The sequence below is a fragment of the Pseudorasbora parva genome, chromosome 13, assembly GCF_024679245.1.
Source record: "Pseudorasbora parva isolate DD20220531a chromosome 13, ASM2467924v1, whole genome shotgun sequence".
Lineage (NCBI taxonomy): Eukaryota > Metazoa > Chordata > Actinopteri > Cypriniformes > Gobionidae > Pseudorasbora > Pseudorasbora parva.
Genome location: NC_090184.1, coordinates 26,357,472 through 26,378,348, shown reverse-complemented (window position 1 = coordinate 26,378,348; position 20,877 = coordinate 26,357,472). Strand labels below are relative to the sequence as shown.

Below are 20,877 nucleotides of genomic sequence, written 5' to 3'. Positions count from 1 at the left end.
ACAAAGATACGGCCGGTCATATGGACATCACAGATCCTGCAGGTGCAAACGCCGGTTTAACGAAGAGGGCCGCTTTCACAAACGCGAGCAACATCGTAGAATTATTAGCCCCAATCCATAGTGATATTTTCTTTCAGGAGAAATTACTGCTAAACGGTGTCGATATAAAGATTCGTATGACCAGGGCAAAAGATGAATTTTGTCTAATGAGGAGTGACGCTGTTGCTTATAAACTCAATATTTTATCAGCATCTCTTTTTGTGAAAAAAGTGACGGTTTCACCGGCAGTGCGTCTGGGCCACGCCCAAGCCCTTCTATCTACCACTGCAAAGTACCCCATAGAACGAGTGTGTGTAAAGAATTTTTCCATACCTGCTGGCTCACGAGTGTCTAATCAGGAAAATCTCTTTCTCGGGACACTACCGAAATCTATCATCGTGGCGATGACAGATAACTCTGCTTTTACAGGTGCATATGATAAAAACCCCTTTGCCTTTAGACATTTTTTTCTTGAATTTATGGTTCTATCGGTCGACGGAGTGAGCATCCCGTCCCGTCCGCTCCAGCCGCAGTACGATAACGGGTCTGCTGTTAGAGAATTTTATCAGCTGGTCCTAGCGACAGGAAAACATCTCAAGAATCATTCAATGTCTATAGACCGTGAAGATTTCCTCAACGGCTACACACTCTATGCCTTTAACCTTAGCCCCGATGAAGGCTGTGGTCAGCATGTGTCTCTAATTAAAACAGGTAACATCAGATTAGAAGCACGGTTTCGAGAGCCTCTCAGACAGACCGTTAATATCATCATTTATTCGATCTTTGATTCTATCATCGAAATTTCCAACAGAAGACAGGTACATGCTGAATACTACTGAGTGAAATGAATACGATACAGCTGACAGGTGTCATGGAGAAAATCTCCTGTAACGCTCATTTTTTAGGAGTATTCCCATGTGATCACCTCCCCAAAGAGCCATTAATGGACTTACCATGCTATTTTATAGCAAACACCGACCCCGCAAACATGGCTGGCGAGCACTGGATTTGTGTATATCTAAACAAAGATGGAGTGGGATGCTTTTTTGACAGTTTCGGCAACAAACCAGACGCGGAGTGCTTTCCATTATCCTTTCAAGACTTTCTAAAAAACAACTCTCGGCACGTTCAGTACTCTAACAAACAAGTTCAGGATTATGCATCTGATGTTTGTGGACAGCATTGTGTGTTTTTTCTGTATCACATATCAAGAGGTTACAATTATGAGGATGTTATGAAGTTGTATAATGATGATTTCATTAAAAATGACTTAATGGTATCTCTTTTTGTGAAGAAATTGAAGCCTGGGTCATGCTGTGGTAAAACATTTAAGTGTGTCCAGTGTGTACAAACTGGAAAAATGTTTCAGATGATGTGTTAATCACTGCTGTGTGTGTGTGTGTATACCCATGTTTAACAAATAAAAAAGGATTCATAAAAACTTTTACATTTTCTTTTTCCTTTATTTATTGTCAGCATAAAAATATACATACATAAATGAGTGATCACAATCACATAATTATGGTATACATCATTTAAACAAAAGAACTAATAAATTAATAAATGACCATACACAGGCCTACAGAGTTAAAAAGTCAACCACTGACTCGAGTCCAATAGAGGCGAATTAAATACATTTCCATCTGAAATATTACCTCGGAGGGGTGATGATGGAGGGGGGTACGGTTGTTTTCCAGACTTGTGTCTTTTCTTTTTAGACCTTATAGGTGAAGCAACTTCAATACCATCTATAGACGACTTGCTTTTAAAAGATTCAATCATACGTTTAACATGATGATTACTTATCGTCGAGAATGGTATGTTTAAACCAGCAAATGCCTCCAGAAATTCATGCCAGCCTACTGGTCTGCGATCATCACGTATCATATGAGGCCTTGTTATGCTTTTCAACAGATCAAGCATGTGTGATCCTGCAATGGGTTTTCCTTTAAACACAAATTCTCCAGAGTCTGTCCATGAGCACACATCCTTAGCTTTACCCATTTTATCTAGAATGTATTTGATATTTTTTAAACTCCTCTGAGGGACATTGTTTAACACTTCGTTCACAATTTCATCCTCTGCATTCACACTGTCACTGTTAGTGTCAGGCCTATTATGGCCCTCAGCCCCTGCTGTGTGCGCGTCACCGTAGCGTGAATCGGGTTGAGGTAATGTAAGGGTTAATGAGTTACTCTCAGCGTCGCCTTGTTTAACCAATGCCAGAAATCTTTGCAAAGCTTTAGTGTAAAGCTTAGCTTTTCCGTGTGCGTCCAGATCATTCCTCTGTAATATGTCTCTTATTGTTACGTCCAAGTTGTCCTCAACAACTTTATGAATTGTTTCACGGGGATACCCCGTTCGCAACTTATCCAGCTGATGTTTCGGTACGAGATACATTTTCTCGGCATACTCCATACTTTTTCACTATCTAGGCGTTATCAGACTGGTAATAAATGGTATGGCAACGCTCAAGAGTGGCAGTAGAAACCCCCCTCTTTGATTAATCATGCGTCTTTTTCTCTTAATGTTAATTTTCTTATTAGCTACGTATTTTATCTCAGTTTTCCTCTTTCTTAATCTTCTGTGTTGATTCGCTGTAAGAGGTATTATACCGTGAAGGACGTTAAGAGCAGCTTCGCATAGGGCCAATATGAATTCATCAGAGGCCGATTGTAAAATAAGTCGTCTTTGCTTGGGCGTACCTTTGTATAATAACTTTAAAAGAGGTAAATTTCTGGAGAGCCTCGAACTCATGGTGATATCTGCTTTGCTACTTTCTGCCCCTCTGTATGTATACCACTGGGTTGGATGAGAGCAAATCTGTTCTGAGCCTAAATCTTTCAGGCGTTTTTGCTTTATAATCTATTAGTAAATAACCATATGGCAATTTTGTAGCATCTTGATATGCCTCTATAAAGAATTTTGCTTCCCCGGGATACATCTGTCTCCCCAAAACACCGATTTGCTGTTTATCTCTAGGATTTTTAAAAATAATTAAATAATTTGCATTAAGACTTATAGTCCGGCTAGATCTCCCCTGAAAAAACAAGTTTTGAATTATTAATATTGTACTTATTGAATTGTGATGAGTATATTGCGTGAACGCTCGCTGAACTTCTGTATTAGAAGATGCATTATCCATAATATCATCAAGGATTAGCAATGATTTCTTATGGGGAGGGAATAAAAATTCATCATTCAGTGATTTTGGTATACCTTCAATAAATTTAATATCAAACACTTGCATCAATTCATCATATAGTGGCTGCCAACAGCTGTAAATGTATATAAAATTGTCAAATTTTACAGAACACATCTTTTCTGAATTATACATCAAAGTTTTTACAAAATAGGTTTTCCCGCTGTTACTCGGCCCTGACACCAGGGCTGAGAAGGGATGTTGCAGTCTAAAGTCAAAATCATCGGTTTCACACATGTTACAATGATTCAAAATATTACTAGAATCCATAAGGTATGGTTGTATAATCAGACAGGAGCACACGTTTGTTGTACACGACTCTGAAGCTTTTTACAATTGTTCTATTGTGAAGTGTGAATCTCCTCTTATCACGAACAATGGCATCTGTCTGCGCCAGCAGGTGCGATGTGTCACGTGATTCTACAAAACCACGGACCAGACCAATCAGACTCTGTAGGGACACTATTTGGGAATTCTCAGCAGTAAGCGTAATGCCTTTAGCTTTAAGACAAACATGCCCTTTCGCGGTTCGATACCCGTATGATTTTGGTCCTGAAGAGCAGAACTCCTGGATTAGATCATTTGGCTCTAATTCACTCGTAAGATCACCTAGGTATGGACCACATTCCGGAACCCAGTCCCCGTTTTTGGATATGAAAATGACAGAGTCTGTATCTGTATAAACAACACGCTCCCCTAATTTATCCAACAGCTCGTAAAGCTCCAAACGCGCGTACGCAGTTGTAAATGCTCCAATAAATACATTAACGTCACGTGTCAGGCACTCATCCTGCCCCGCATACGACCACTGTATCAAAGCAACCTTGTCAGATACGAAAGAAAAATGGTTTATCACACGCCCCGTACCAAAAATGTACTGCGCAAACTCTTCGGGCTCTGTCAAAAGCTCCGTAGACGGCTGATTTGGGCGTAATGCGAATCTTCCCCACAAAGAATTCAACATATACTTGGTTATAGTTCTTTTTGCCGGATTGTGTGCTATTTTTTCAATGTCAAGCGTAATCCCCTCTTTATCAAGATAATTCTTGATGTATGTCTGTTTGTCGTCGTCTGTGACTACGTGCGAGGGAAATCCTGATGCTTCCTGTTTGACTTTGAGAAATGTCTTCACGTAGCCACTGAATAAGCTGTCTGACGTCTGAGAAAAATGCCAGACTTCGTCTATTTTCACAACTACATAGCCGTGTTTAATAGCTCGCGCCAATTCAACACTGACCCAACAGCCGCGCAAAATTCTTTGCTCATCAGTGTGGTTACAGGGGATTGTCTGAATCTCGCCCTCAGCACACGTCCTACAGAGTGGAAACATTAATTTTTTCGCGCATCTGTAAGGCAACACGGGGTGAAAGAGTTTTCGTGGAGGCAGCACTTCGGCCTTAATGAGTCCAAAATAATTCTCCACCGGCTCAAAATCCTTAAAAATAATTCTCGGGTGGCCGGTCGGATATGTTTTATGGGACTGTACGTAGGGGTAAAGTGAACAGAAGTCAAAATAATCAATGCGCTCTTCCTCTGTAATTTTGTGATAAAGTTTTATGGCATTCGTACGCCCACCAAATAACGCGTCCCGTGGCCTCAAGCGCTCGGGAGTGGTGTAAGAGGCCATAAAGGCCATAACACCCGGGTCACGTTGCTTTAAACGTTCCCATTCGCACTCCCATAAAGAGATCACACGTAAGGAGTACACGTCACGCAAAACCTGCAGTTTATTATCAGACTGTCTCCTGAGAACACCGAAAGGCACGTTTGATAGTGGATTTAAATCGTTTGGATTAAATCTACAATCATGCCCGTGATAAAAACACCCGAGGAATTCTAATGCTATTTTCTCACCACTAGATTTTTCGTAATATCCATCCACATGATAAGGCCCAAATTTAACTTCACCGTAATTTAATGCGTGATGCACATCCACGTTTTTCGTTTCTTTAATGTACTCCAACCACTGGATTGACGTGTTGGAGTATGTCTTGAACTGATTGACGTATGCATTATTATGCGTCAACGCCAAAGTGTCTCGACTCAGAAAATTAGCTTTGAACACCTTCATACAGGTACCGGCCAGCGTTATGCATTTAAACGGATCAATTTTTGAACACTCCACAAATTCTGCCCGATAGCTAATACACGCCTCCCGCAGAATGATTACATCATTGCGACAGTAAAATGCCAACTCCTTTTTAAGGTCAAACACGCCACCCTGTACGCAGGTGTACCACGCATCAAATTTGGAACGATCAGCAGTGCTCATTTTGTCATACCCGTAAAGTTCTTTAGACGGGTACGGACCTACGTAATCAGCGTTCTCTATTCTGTTAAATAAATGAGGGAAAAAACCTTTATCTCTTACGGGAAGATTAAGCGCGGCGGGTATCTTACTCAGAGACATAGCCATATAACTCAGTGTATCTATATATCTCTGTTTGAATGCCGTATCGTACATATAAATTATTCTACAACCTTGCATAATGATCTTGGGGGCTATCCCTTCGCTTACGAAATATTCCAGTAATATGTGCGAGTCAAACCCTGATGCGTTGTGGGCTAAAAATGTGTAATTAGAGTATTTTTTACGTCGAAAGTGTTTGATCATGCTCTCCACACAAGTTGTACCAGCCGCTGTAAACTCTTTGCCGTCGTGGGTTATTGCACAGACATAATTAGGTACATGTTTACCTCCCTCGTACATCGTTTCAAAATCATAATATACGTATTTCTCGTCAGTTTCATCCGGTTTGACAGGTTGTATGTAGCAATTATGTACGCCTTCAGGTGCCAAAACTGCATCGCAATGTATGCAACGCTTGGGGGCGCACTTGTGCTTTTTTTTATTTTTATTTCCGCCACCTGTCATTCTGTAATTCACACAGCACTTGTCACAATATTTCACCACATCGCACTGTGGCCTCTCACCGGGTACTCGAGACTGTTTATGCTTTGCGTAACAGTATGCAGATCTGCAAATTCTGTTGCAATCATTGCATCGTGAGGTTTTTTTAGTGTGCGTGTGACATTCAGAGTCGAGGCAAATATCGCATGCGTACTTGCATTTGTGTAGCCTGATGTCGTTAAACCCTTTGTAACAGAATTCACACACAAAGTTATTGCCTATGAATGCTTTGAGATTTTTGATCAGATAGTAGTGTGATTCATGAATGAATAAATGGACCGTCTTTGGGTGCAATTCATCACTATTTTTGTACACTAACAATTTCCCTGAGCAGTCTCTATGAAACACAACTATTTTCAAGTCAAGAAATCTCTCGAAGATACTGATGTCATGAAAACCTATTTTGGTTTGTGTTGTATAACCAGCCCTAGTGTGTATCTCTTCGGCTATTTTCTTAAGCTCATCGTCGGGAGCTTTCGGATTCAAGAAATGTGCTAGGCAGTAGCTAAAACACATGTTGTCTTCGACATTTATGGGGCAGAATAAATTCATTTTATTCTTTCGGATTGTTTCGGTGATTGCCAAATCTGTAATTTTCCGGCGGACGCCACCAGATCTATCCATCGCTATCGATATCCTAAAATTCATTTGAGTATCATTTGAAACCTCTTTATTACTTTGAGCAGCCCGTTCTATCTGATCTATGAATAAATCTGCATTGTGATTATTTTCAGGCGTTAAAACAGCATTAATAGCCGTAGGTAGATTGGCCCCTGTTAGTGAAATATTGATATACCCCGTATCCCCAGCCATTAACCTGGAGAATGTAACGATTTCATCTAAAATCGTATTGAGAAGAATGTTATAGGCAGCTAGGTCCGTAGTAGCTATATCGCCCGGGTTTAAAGTTCTGTGAATTTCTAGACCATTGAATCTTGGACGTGCTACTACTGTGAACTCTCCAAAAGTGCCCCCTTCTGTGGCAAGTCTACGAATTTCGTCTTGGTTTAAATTAATATTAGGCATTAAGGATTCTCTAGCTGATGGGATCACGCCCCCGACCTGATCGTTATTATTATTATTATTTTGTGTAGTCAATTGCAGCCATTCATGCTGGTTGCTTATGAGATTTTGTAACGTTTCAGTTCTGTTAAGGATATTGGGGTTTATCATGGTTAGTTGGTGATTTATCAGATTACGCAGTTCACCGCTTCTAGATCGGTTAGACTCTGGTTCCCCATCAGTTTCCCCGTCTTGTAAATTATAACATCTTTTAGAAGCCATTGTTTTTGCTTTTTGTTTTAGTTTTATTGTAAAGAGACAAAATTTATATTATAGCAAAACGTGTGCCCCCGTTGCCATACACATACATGAATGTCAAGTGTTTTACAAATAACAAGTACACATGTAATACATAGAAATACCCAATAATGACGGTACAAAATATTGTAAACGAATCAAAAATGCATAAATGAAATACAGATGAATCAAACGGTTACATCAACAAAAATGAACCAAATCAGTTACTGCTACTACATCAAGCGAAATAGCAGAACTACAAAAATATTATCATCTTCTATCCCTCATAATTATATCATACAAATCAGTCAACACTCTTTGAATAATGTTTAATCTCTCGCTAAATAATGACAGTGTTATTACTGAAAGCTGTTGCTCGTCTCTTACTTCGTGTAATGCACCGGCCAGTTCCGTGCGTAGTCCAAGATTTTCCTGAATAATCTGCTCGTGGCTATTCATCCAGAATTCAATCGCCCGGTCTAGCGTTTGTTGGTGTTGAATCTGAGCGTCGATTATGGTTTGTAGATTAGCGGCGATGGTGCTTTGAGAAGCACGCACGATCTCCTCGGTCTCTTGATACGACAAGGGTCTCCCCACAAGATCTAATATACGTTCGAAATTACGATTCGTACGACGCAGGGTGTCATAAGACAACCTGTGTAGATCTCTTTCGTTGAACAGCGGCTGTATTTCCGCGTGGCCCGAATCGCTCTCATCAGAACTTGACTCGGCTGAGTCTGAGAATTCAGCGCCGTTCCACGCGTCCAGCTGGGAACTCGTAAATAACTCCAGTCCTCTATCTTCGTAGTCTTGTCCTGTAAAAAAAAAATAAAAAAAAAAAAATATATATATACATATAATTTATTATTATTATTATTATTATTATTAAATATATATATATATATATATATATATATATATATATATATATATATATATATATATATTAGGCTAGGTAAAAAATTATGATTACACATTGATAACTTACCGTTATTTTCTGATGTTCTTAAACGCTGTGTACCGTGAGGGTACACGCGATCGCCATAAACTTCCCTGAGTCGCTTTTCCCCACGGGTTGATGTTGTCGGTATAGCACTATCATCGGGTAATGCGGACGAATTGCTTGGTCCCGCTGACACCTGCTGTGGAGCGATGACGTCTTCAGTGACGCTGCTCGAGCTGGAATCTGGTACGTCACCTTGTATCTCTGATGGAGCATCTCCAGCCACTGAAATATAGCAAATATATTATTATAACAATAAATGACCCTTTACAATATAACGACAACAATCGCTGGCCTACGGACTCTCACCATTAATAATATCTTGAACGACATCCCCGACCAACAACGCTTCGTCAACTATAAAAGACATACACGTTATTAAAAAGTATCGTTATTAGATTCTGCAATGGTTGTTCTTTTAATAGATAGTGGAAGAACACTTACATATTTCGTCCAGAATTATTTCAAGGCCTTCATCAAAATATAGACCAGATTCGGACACATCTGTAATGTTGAAAAGTAAAAATGTTAGGTCTAATACACACACATGATTCATCGAATATCTAAAATATGTATAACAGACACAAACGATATAAATATGTAAATAAAAATGTTTATACCTGCGTTAGAATTTGATGCCATGATGTTGGAGTTTTGAGTAGACGACTGCACCCACGGGAGACTGAGATCGAATTTGTTGTAATGTCTATAGGTCATTATCTTACATTTTAAAGGTTTTCAGCTTGTCATAAAGTTTTTTTCTTTCTCCAGAACTCTAACACCCCCTACTATCACCTGGCACCCCATTCCTCCCCTTCGTAGTTAGTTTATTGTTTAAAAGGCTCACGATGCTCTCTTTTTCCCACGCAAAAACGCACTAGACCAGCAACAGATATTTTTAAATTACAGCTTATCGTGATTGCAGCTATACCCTTTAAATTTTAACACATGCCAGATCTGCAGTCGTAAATGACAGCGTTTTTCCCCGCGCAAAAACCCACCACGGGATTTTACACGTGTGTGTGTGTGTGTGTGTGTGTGCTGCGGGTGTTTGCTACGATAAACTCGGATGACTGGTTTTATGGATCCGAACCCTTGTCAAAGTTCACCGGCCACTGACCGACCAGTCACCCCAATCACTATGTCACGAACCATCTCTAGAATATCTAAGAGAAAATAATTATACGCAGGCCTGCTAAGGTGTGATAACCCGTCACAGCATGTGTCCCCCTCTCCCCCTCTGCGCGCACGCGCGCGTGTGTGTGTGTGTGTGTGTGTGTGTGTGTGTGTGTGTGTGTGCGTGTATGTGTGAGAGAGAGAGAGAGAGAGAGAGAGAGAGAGAGAGACTACAACTACAATTAGAGTTGAAAGAGTTAAGAGTGAATAACTAAAGATAAAACTATGATGAACTAAACAAAAATGTTAACTAAAAACTACCATTATTTTAAGTGTTATTTGTTTTTAATTATTTTACCATTATTTAGATCTTCACCTCTGTATAGACTGGGTGTTTTCTTCTGCTCTGAGGGGAGTGTTAGGGGCGAAGACTGGGGGGGATTTTACACGTACCCCTGGCTCTCACTGACGATTTAGCCATCGAAGGGAGAGGATGCTTTTGCACTGAACTCCATAGGAAAACATTGTTTTTGTCTAAACTAAATAAAAATGTAATGTGAAAATAACTTATTATTTTGCTTTTATTTTTTATCACTGCTGTGTGTGTGTGTGTGTGTGTGTGTGTGTGTGTGTGTGTGTGTGTGTGTGTGTGTGTGTGTGTGTGTGTGTGTGTGTGTGTGTGTGTGTGTGTGTGTGTGTGTGTGTGTGTGTGTGTGTGTGTGTGTGTGTGTGTGTGAGAGAGAGAGAGATTTGAAACAATTAGTCTTGATAGTGTCATGAACAAATAACTAAAGATAAAACTACATTGAACTAAACAACACATGTTAAAACAAAAATAAGTATTATTAACTTTTATTGAACTAATGCATTCTCTAGCATTGAGGGGGAGTGTTAGGGGCGGAGACTGGGGGGGATTTTACACGTACCCCTGGCTCTCACTGACGATTTAGCCATCGGAGGGAGAGGATGCTTTTGCACTGAACTCCATAGGAAAACATTGTTTTGTCTAACTAAATAAAAATGTAACGTTAAAATGTAATGTGAAAATTACTTAATATTATTTTGCTTTTATTTTTTATTCATTTTAATCACTGCTGTGTGTGTGTGTGTGTGTGTGTGTGTGTGTGTGTGTGTGTGTGTGTGTGTGTGTGTGTGTGTGTGTGGGTGTGTGTGTGTGTGTGTGTGTGTGTGTGTGTGTGTGTGTGTGTGTGTGTGTGTGTGTGTGTGTGTGTGTGTTGAAACAACTAGTCTTGATAGTGTCATGAACAAATAAATAAACTACATTGAACTAAACAACACATGTTAAAACAAAAATAAGTATTATTAACTTTTATTCACTATTATTGAACTCTAACTGATGCATTCTCTAGCATTGAGGGGGAGTGTTAGGGGCGGAGACTGGGTGGGGAACTTTACGCAGCCTCAAGCAGCTCATTCCGCTTCTGTCATCGGAGAGAGAGGATGCTTTTGCACTGAACTCCATAAGAAAACATTGTTTTGTCTAAACTAAATAAAAATGGAACATTACAATCTAATGTGAAACAACTTAATATTATTTGTTTAGCTTTTTTTTTTTATTTTACTTTTATTCGTTGTACCAGATCAATGGGAGTGTTAGGGGCGGAGACTGGGGGTGTGTCTTTACACACGCTCCCACAGCTCATTCCGCTTCTGCCATCGGAGAGAGAGGACGCTTTTACACCAAGCTCCATAAGAAAACATTGTTTTTTTCCTAAAGAAAACCCGTGTAAGTGAAATAACATTATTCGTACTTTCTTTCTTTGATATGTTTAATACATATACCTTTTTGAACCTACTCTATAACTTTATATTTACTTTTTTAAAATGATTGAACATTGACTTTTTTAACAAGCTGTATGTATGTCAAAGAGAAAAACAACTTTAACTTGTCTTTATCTTTAAACATACCATACCCTTGTATTTAACAGAGACGTTTTTTAAAAACATCTAAAAAACATCTAAAATGTATGTGAAATACAATCTTTGTTTAATAAAAACTGATTTCCATGATCTTATACTTGTCACTGCTATTCCTATGCCAAAACCCCACTCAAGAGTACATTTGAAACATTCTTTGATTGTTTTCAAACAGTTACGAAAACACACACACACACAAAGTTACCAAAACAGTCATAAATTCCTTTGAAAGGGGGGTGTATAGGAGGAGGAGGGTGGTAAGAAAACAGATGGTCAAACTGATAGTCATAAAACAGGTGTCCGGAAATTGTGTCCAGGAACAGGTGTCCAGTCCGGTGGGAGGGAGGGGGGGAAGGAGGGGGGGTTATGGAATTTTTATGACCCCATCAATCAATCAAATTTGACACATAGTCGCCTCTATTCTCTCTCACGTTATTTGACGGACTGCTGCATTTTTTTTAACAGACTTTAAAAACAGCTACAACTACTGCTCAGATTAACCAGGACTTTTAAAATATAACTCTGATTGTATTCGTCTGAGAGAAGAATGTCATATACACACGTGATGACTTGAGTAAATCATGGGCTAATTTTTTTTTTTGGTGAACTAACCCTTTCTGCATTTAATTCAACATAAACAAATCTTCAGCGACAGATAAAGGCTTTAAGCAGTTTGGAACTGTTTTTCTTTGCGGAAGCTTTGTGGAAGAGCATCTAAAATATTTGAACTCAAGACAATATTTTGAGTCTAATTTTCTTGAGACATGGAGTGTTTAATAAGCGGGACCCCGATGCTATCACTCTGTCAGGGTTTATTCCGCAATAACAATCGGCTGGATGTACATTACCCCCTAACTTAATGCAAGGCAAATCCCTTATACTTGTGAGCGGCCACATATGAGCTGTTTTTGGGTGTTTCTCCCTCATATCTGCTTCAAGGTCTTGATGAATTGTGGCATTTCTTTGTTGTCTAGAATCCCGTATTCCCAAAATGATTTTGTCTGTTATGAGTTTAATAAAGAACTTGTCTTGTCTTCTGTCCAAACCTACCTTGTCATATTTAAAGAATGATCATGTCACCTGTAAATGCGAAAACAATGTTTCCAGTGCAGTTGTGTTCAAATTGCCTGAACAACCACCTCATGCTAGCGTAAAAACTTTTCTGCGATGCATGGGAGCTTTTACGAAATTCACGTGTTTCCATTGGATGTATCTTCAATTCGCTATTTCAATTTGCGCATTTCGAAGGGTAACAGAAACACGGCAACTAATACACTAACAGCATCATCTTCGTGGTCTACCAAAATAAAAGGAAGTCATAAATGTAAAAGTAAATTGCTAAAAACAAGGTAAAATATTTTTTATTTAGTAAAATTACAATAAAATTGTATGCAATGACATGTTAAAGCAATTAAAGCAGAGATCCAGCTAACAAAAATTTCCAGCTAATATACATAGAGACATTTCATAATATATAAGAGGTATTCATATTCTGCTTTAAGTCATTCACATGAAAATTAGGCCTGGATATTACTTATCTCATCAGAATCATTCAGTGTCTTTGATTGTGAAGATGAGTGAATGATGGGGTAAAGATGTTAAAAATGCATCTCATTGCTGCATTCTAACTTTTGATTCTGAGTCTTGTTCCTTTGTGTTCCTTCACAGCCAAATAACAGAGCCTAATTTTTATGCACTAAAGTCTTTTATTTTATGCACTAGACTTTTCAATTTCCCTAAGCATGCATCTTTAATGGGTTCCTATCTACTACAACCTGACAAAAAGAGAGAGAGAAAATCAGTACAGTGAGAATCAGCCTGGTGAAGTCGGCTATACTCTCCTCCAGCAATGAAGCACCTGGCAGAGGTGTTCAGGAGTTTATGAAGCAAAAACCTTTACAAACTGCATCAAAAAATGCTGTACGCACTGGTTTTATCTATCTTCCATTAAGTTGTTCTCAACCCACGTTCAAATTAAATGGACATTGATATTACGTTATAAATGATATTACCTTGCTTCTTGAACGTTTCACAACACTTTCAGAGTGGAGCTAAAAGCACATTCAGTTTTATCCAAAAAGATAAACAAGAATCTTGCAACATTTTATTATGTCGGTTGTGCTATGTATTGTGGTGCTAAAAGATGAATACGCTATTGCATTAGAAAATAATGTACCACTTACACAAAACCCTACCCTAAACCTAACCAATAATATTAACAAAAGCAAAAACCATTTTAGCATGCTTCTTCAAGTCTTTGAGCTCTTTAATTGATTGCTATGAGTGTCAAGTGCAATAATGTTCCAGGTGAGCTGTAGTTTACAAATCATGCACTATGGTAAAAATGTTTTGATATCATAACAAAGTATTGTGCAAGGAAATATACAAAAATAAGACTTCATGAAAATAATGAAAAGTTGCCACATTTTCCAATGAGCTGTATATTGGTTATTCTATCAAATAAAATTAGACCCCACCCTTTCTCCTTGTAAAACTGGTCTAAGAGTGAGACTAAGAGATATAAAGAGGATAATAGAAGTCATTCCACCATTTTACCAACACTGAACATTGTGCTGGGTATTATGTTTTTGCTAATATAAGGTATTAGCAAATATATATATATATATATATATATATATATATATATATATATATATATATATATATATATATATATATATATATATATATATATATATATATATATATATATATATATATATATCACTACAGCAGTTCTGATGTGGTTTAGTTGCAAAACTGCCAAGCTTGCCTTAAGCCTCACTGTCTTGGTCAGCTAGTGTTTCAGGCCACAATCATGTCTGACTTAATTCTGATATGAAACGCCTACTTCTCACAGTTTAATCAATTCACACTCGATAAAATCAAATCCTGGCATTTTTTCCTCCATTTAATATCCTGTTTCAGTTGGAAATACATCACATTACAGAAGTAAAATAGGAAGATAATGCTGTTTCATGTTTACTTAAAAGAATCAGCGTAGTATTTATCAGATATAAAGCTCTACAGTAAAATAGGGTGACATCAAACCTGAACTAATAAAATAAAAACTATTTACATATACAAATTGAAAACCTAGTGGAAAAGATAAATGACTAACAGATAAATGACTTGAGCCTACTCTCATGGTTTAAGGTATTCGTACATAACATTCACAGGTAAAAAAAACAACAACATATGTATACACACACACACACACACACACACACTGATCAGACATAACATTATGACCACCTTCCTAATATTGTGTTGGTCTCCGTTTTGCTGCCAAAACAGCCCTGACCCGTTGCGGCATAGTCTTCACTAGACCCCCCGAAGGTGTGCTGGGGTATCTGGCACCAAGATGTTAGCAGCAGATCTTTTAATGTCCTGTCGCCTCAAACTCGTTGTTGTCGCAGGTTCACCATTGTTCCTTTCTTGGACCACTTTTGATAGATACTGACCCCTGCACACCAGGAAAACTACACAGATAATCCAGTCGTCTATAGACATCACAATTTGGCCCTTGTCAAACTCGCTCAAATCCTTCCGCTTGCCCATTTTTCCAGCTTCTAACACATCAACTTTGAGGACAAAATGTTCACTTGCTGCCTAATATATCCCACCCACTAATAGGTGCCGTGGTGAAGTCTGCTTGATCAATTACCAAAGAAGAATGTCAAAATTATTCAGGAAAATAAGATTTTCTTATCTAAGTGATAGATTGTTGTCTTGCAAAAATGAGTACACCCTCCTGAAAGTTATTAAATAAAACTAAAAGCTAAAAGTTTCAGGTGTAGGTAAGTACGGTATGTTGAACCAATCATTAAAAGTAAAGTAATTTCTTGGCAATTAAACATGTAATATAGCCCACTGAATTATTCTCACAGACTTAATGCTGACAACAATGGAACTACTTGGGAGAACTGCCAGGAGACTTATTTCTTAGCACAAAAGAGGACAGTGGTACAAGAGGATTACCAAATCATTGTTTTTAGTGTGAAAATAAAGGAAAAGTAGCACAGGAATTCAAAAACAATGGACTTGTAACAAGGCCCCTGAAAATAATCAGGCCTTCATTTGAAGTTTTCATTTAGTGATAAGTGATTTTTTGCTAGGCAAAGAGCAGGATAAATGCCAAGTGAGTGTCTCAGAGCCAGCAAAAGCTCTGAAAAGAGTGACTGTTTATCTCACAGAGTAACACGTGTCTACACCGATAGGAGCGGCGCGATGTGATGCGACAATAGACAATATAACCCATTAAAATCAGTCATGTTGTCTACACAGGATGTGTCGTGACACGACACATTGCGACAAATCCCAGACAGTAAACGGATGCACACTATTTATGAAATATCCCAAGCACTCACAATATTTCTTATAAGAAGGACAAATGGATTTGCAATGGTCACTTTGTCACGTCCAGTGTATCTTCTAGCTGTTGTGGTGCAATGCATTAACGGCCCCGTCTGGTGCAGACATGGTGTAAGATGCAGCCTGTAGAAGTGACACGGTTGCTGTCCAAACTGGAAAATACAATTAAGTCAATTAGCCTTTTCCAAGGCCCATATTTACAAAATATAGAGTTCTGGAAAAACATACTCTGGACTTATGACCCAAGTCAATCATTTTGGATATAACAGCATGCTGCTATAGAGGAGGTGGTTCAGTGGTAGTAAGGCTCTTATTTTGTGATGTATGAGTGCTGAAGGTATGAGGGAGTTGTGCTATATCAATGCTGTCATGAATTCACACACCACTCTGTAATGTAATACAAAAGCTTGAAACAGAAGATGCTACCCTCTTCTCATTCCCTGCGTTGTTGGACATTTTTTGAACATGAAAATGATGATATGCATTCTCCCAAGGTGAAAACCCATCTGTGGACATGTCACCCAAACGTTATACTCTTGAGCACCTATATGGGGGATTATGAGACGACTTGTGCAACACTACCCATTAAAGATAAGGGCATTTAAGAAGGTCATCATCCAGGAGTTAAACAGGACAGATGTGACAATCTGTCATGAACTTGAACTCAGAGCAGTATACTTAAAATAATTGTGCAAGTACTAGAATTGTATACTTTTGTTGAATTTAATCTAGGTTGTATGCATTTCTGCCATCCTTCATTTAAACAAAATTAGCTGATTTGTTTATTTTACAGATATTAATGACACATATTTGCTGTCATGATGTCTGTTTTTATTAAGTATATGTTTAATAAATTTCAATTTTGCCATCTTTCCATGAATAGTGTTCATTATGAATATTTTGTATTTGTTCAGAAGGGTTGTGCTCATTTATGCTGTGCATTATATAGTAACATTTTAAAGTTGTATGCATATATTTTAGATCTGGGAGAATAAAAAAAAAATGAAATGCTCAGGAAAAATGTACAGTGACTTTTTTACAATGTAAAACAATATACAGATAGTGTTGAGTTGCCAGTACTTCTTTAAACGAAACCTTAACAATTTATTGAGAAATATACACGTCAAGATGTACGATTTTTATGTTTAAATAATTACTGGAAAAACAGTAATGAACTTCTGAAAATGAATTTTTTACTTCTGAAAAAAAAAAACTTTTTTTCTGAAAAAGTATCTCTACATTTAGTTAATTAATCATCAAAACTGTTTTACTCCATTGGTCATGAACTCCAATTAATTTCCAATCCCATCAAATCCAAGCTTCTTCTCTTGAAAATTACACTCTAAGACTGACCTTCCGACAGATACTAAATATAGAATCAGTGCTTAAGAATCTGGCTACTGTGAGTGCAGCCTGAGTCCAAGGGCCCTAAAGGTTAATACTGACCTAAATGAGTGTGTGCAGGTTCATACAGCACAGCGAGCGTTTGGCAGAAAAGACTAAGACAGATGGTTCACAGACTTGATCAGAAAAAGAGATAGAGAGGGAGATGGAGAAAATAGTCAAATAGAGTGAGGTCAACTGCTGTGTGAAACAGCATGAATAGATTTGAATCCCACTGATTGTAATAACGGGTTTGGACTGATCACAGAGTGTCACACACTCAAACCGGGAGGAGTCGGGGGTCAGATAGAAACAGATGGAAGGAAACTAGGTTCCGGGGGGCTGATGTCATGAAGTTGATATGTTTAGAGGCTGTGTCGTGTTGCCAGCAGAGAAAGCACGACTGTGATGGAATGTTTAGGTCGTGTATGTATGTAGCAGCAGTCAATAATACCTTCTCGGTATGAGGCACCACTTATTTTCGTACCACCCATTTTCCTTTCGAGCCATTTGAAAATGTTGGGGTTAAAATGAGAAATAATTTGACATTATTATTCAACAATTATTCAACATTTATAAGCCCTAAATTATTATTTATTTAAAAAAAACAATAACAACCAGCATTCTTTTTCAATAAGCACTGTCTGCATTTCAGCATTTCAGCTTGTGTTCAGATGAGTGGAAGGCAGTTCCTATCTTATACACAACTATAGCTATTTAAGAGCACTTTACAATAAGGTTTTGTACATTAATATACTATTTTTTACATGTACTATTCATTTTTTTACATTTCAAGTTGTGTACATTAGCAGTTAGTTCAACCAAAAATGAAAATTCTGTCATTAATTACTTACCCTCATGTCATTCGACACCCTTAAGACCTCCGTTCATCTTCAGAACTCAAATGAAGATATTTTTGTTGAAATCCAATATTCTTGTATTTCCGCCGTGGTGCCTTGTGAGTTACCCCCCGGATGTCCAGACGGAAGATAAGAACTAGATTTTTTTTGTGCACAAAAACTATTCTCGCTTCATAAAATGATTGTAGAGTCACTGCAGTGAGATGGACTTTGTAAGGACATCTTTAGCACCTTTTATGGGTCTTGAGAGAGGAAAGTTATTGCTGCCAATGGAGGCCTTTCTTAGCCACCATCTTCATTTGTGTTCAGATGTGTTCTTACGGGTGTCAAACGAAATGAGGGTAAGTAATTATTGACAGAACTTTCATTTTGGGTGAACTAACCCTTTAATGAATATATGAATGAATGAACAAATCTGAATTAAGCAACACTCGCACAGCAATTCATAATTGTTTCACGTTTTGGCAAATTGGTTACTAAATCATATGATCTAATTTGTATGATCTCGTTAGTATGTGTCACGGTGGTTGCAGGAAGGCAGACACAGGCGAAGATAATAAATCCAAAAATGACAGGTTTAATGATAATTAAGGCAAATAGATGATCGGCAGCAACACACACTTACTAAAGTGGTGAACAGACAAGGAGTGACTGAAAAGGAACAATTTACAGTGCCTTGCGAAAGTATTCGCCCCCCTTGAACTTTGCGACCTTTTGCCACATTCCAGGCTTCAAACATAAAGATATAAAACTGTAATTTTTTGTAAAGTATCAACAACAAGTGGGACACAATCATGAAGTGGTATGCAATTTATTGGATATTTAAAACTTTTTTAACAAATCAAAAACTGAAAAATTGTGCGTGCAAAATGATTCTGCCCCTTTACTTTCAGTGCAGCAAACTCTCTCCAGAAGTTCAGTAAGGATCTCTGAATGATCCAATGTTGACCTAAATGACTAATGATGATAAATAGAATCCACCTGTGTGTAATCAAGTCTCTGTATAAATGCACCTGCACTGTGATAGTCTCAGAGGTCCGTTTAAAGTGCAGAGAGCATCATGAAGAACAAGGAACACACCAGGCAGGTCCGAGATACTGTTGTGGAGAAGTTTAAAGCCTGATTTGGATACACAAAGATTTTCCAAGCTTTAAACATCCCAAGGAACACTCTGCAAGGGATAATATTGAAATGGAAGGAGTATCAGACAAATCTACCAAGACCTGGCCGTCCCTCTAAACTTTCAGCTCATACAAGGAGAAGACTGATCAGAGATGCAGCCAAGAGGCCAATGATCACTCTGGATGAACTGCAGAGATCTACAGCTGAGGTGGGAGACTCTGTCCATAGGACAACAATCAGTTGTAAACTGCACAAATCTGGCCTTTATGGAAGAGTGGCAAGAAGAAAGCCATTTCTTAAAGATATCCATAAAAACTGTTGTTTAAAGTTTGCCACAAGCCACCTGGGAGACACACCAAACATGTGGAAGAAGGTGCTCTGGTCAGATGAAACCAAAATTGAACTTTTTGGCAACAATGCAAAACATTATATTTGGCGTAAAAGCAACACAGCTCATCGCCCTGAACACACCATCACTGTCAAACATGGTGGTGGCAGCATCATGGTTTTGGCCGGCTTTTCTTCATCAGGGACAGGGAAGATGGTTAAAATTGATGGGAAGATGGATGGAGCCAAATACAGGACCATTCTGGAAGAAAACCTGATGGAGTCTGCAAAAGACCTGAGACTGGGACGGAGATTTGTCTTCCAACAAGACAATGATCCAAAGCATAAAGCAAAATATACAATGGAATGTCCAGGTGTTAGAATGGCCAAGACAAAGTCCAGACCTGAATCCAGTCGAGAATCTGTGGAAAGAACTGAAAACTGCTGTTCACAAACGCTCTCCATCCAACCTCACTGAGCTCGAGCTGTTCTGCAAGGAGGAATGGGCAAAAATGTCAGTTTCTCGATGTGCCAAAACTGATAGAGACATACCCCAAGCGACTTACAGCTGTAATTGCAGCAAAAGGTGGTGCTACAAAGTATTAACTTAAGGGGGCCGAATCATTTTGCACGCCCAATTTTTCAGTTTTTAATTTGTTAAAAAAGTTTGAAATATCCAATAAATTTCGTTCCACTTCATGATTGTGTCCCACTTGTTGTTGATTCTTCACAAAAAGTTACAGTTTTATATAATTCAGACAAAAAGGGGATCGTAACAACATGAACATATCAGAATACCAATAAAAAAGTCCAAACAAAAACAGATATGTGACAGTATGTTTGCAAATGTTCTGCATATATATATATATATATATATATATATATATATATATATATATATATATATATATATATATATATATATATATATATTTTTTTTTTTTTTTTTTTTTTTTTTTTTTTTATAATCAGCATCGATGCTTATTCGTTTTACTTATATGCTGTAAGTGGCTGGGGCTCCTCAGTGGGAATCCTGAACCCTTTTTAAAGCTATGGGTAGCAATTACTTCTCAGCTTTTGTCACTTCATCCCAGTTTTGCTCCTTGGGACTAGAACATGACCCAGTTCCCCAGAGAACTGCTTTGAAACAGAGCGAAGACACTAGGTAGTCAGTGTGTTTGCCTTTTTCTGTTGATATTTGGTACAGTTACCAGTAATTGCTTGATAAACACCCTTACCCTTAGGTTCAAATGACACTGGACCCCTCTGACTTCCATTGCAACTAATTTTTTTGTTTCATAGA

The 20,877-nt window shown here is 38.2% G+C and overlaps 2 protein-coding genes across 4 annotated transcripts in view; one reads left to right on the top strand and one right to left on the bottom strand.

Moving 5' to 3' along the window:
• The window catches only part of kcnd3 (potassium voltage-gated channel, Shal-related subfamily, member 3), a 143,433-nt gene that overhangs the window by 34,552 nt on the left and 88,004 nt on the right, over nt 1-20,877 (top strand). The gene's annotated exons all lie outside the window — the stretch shown is intronic.
• On the bottom strand, nt 525-9,689 carry LOC137038361 (uncharacterized). Its single transcript, XM_067412846.1, has 7 exons — nt 9,075-9,689; nt 8,899-8,958; nt 8,764-8,811; nt 8,440-8,679; nt 7,839-8,266; nt 660-737; nt 525-614 (listed from the first exon to the last, which is right to left on the bottom strand). The coding sequence occupies exons 1-7, from the start codon at nt 9,169-9,171 to the stop codon at nt 525-527; spliced, it is 1,041 nt and encodes a 346-aa protein (XP_067268947.1). The 5' UTR covers nt 9,172-9,689.

Bases quoted from the DNA above. Each gene is read 5' to 3' on its own strand.
- LOC137038361 (XM_067412846.1), bottom strand. From the start codon at position 9,171: ATGACCTATAGACATTACAACAAATTCGATCTCAGTCTCCCGTGGGTG. The intron at 8,959-9,074 runs GTATAAACATTT...TCAACATTACAG, and splicing joins GGCATCAAATTCTAACGCAG to ATGTGTCCGAATCTGGTCTA. The intron at 615-659 runs GTCTATAGACAT...TCCTGTCGCTAG, and splicing joins CCGTTGAGGAAATCTTCACG to GACCAGCTGATAAAATTCTC.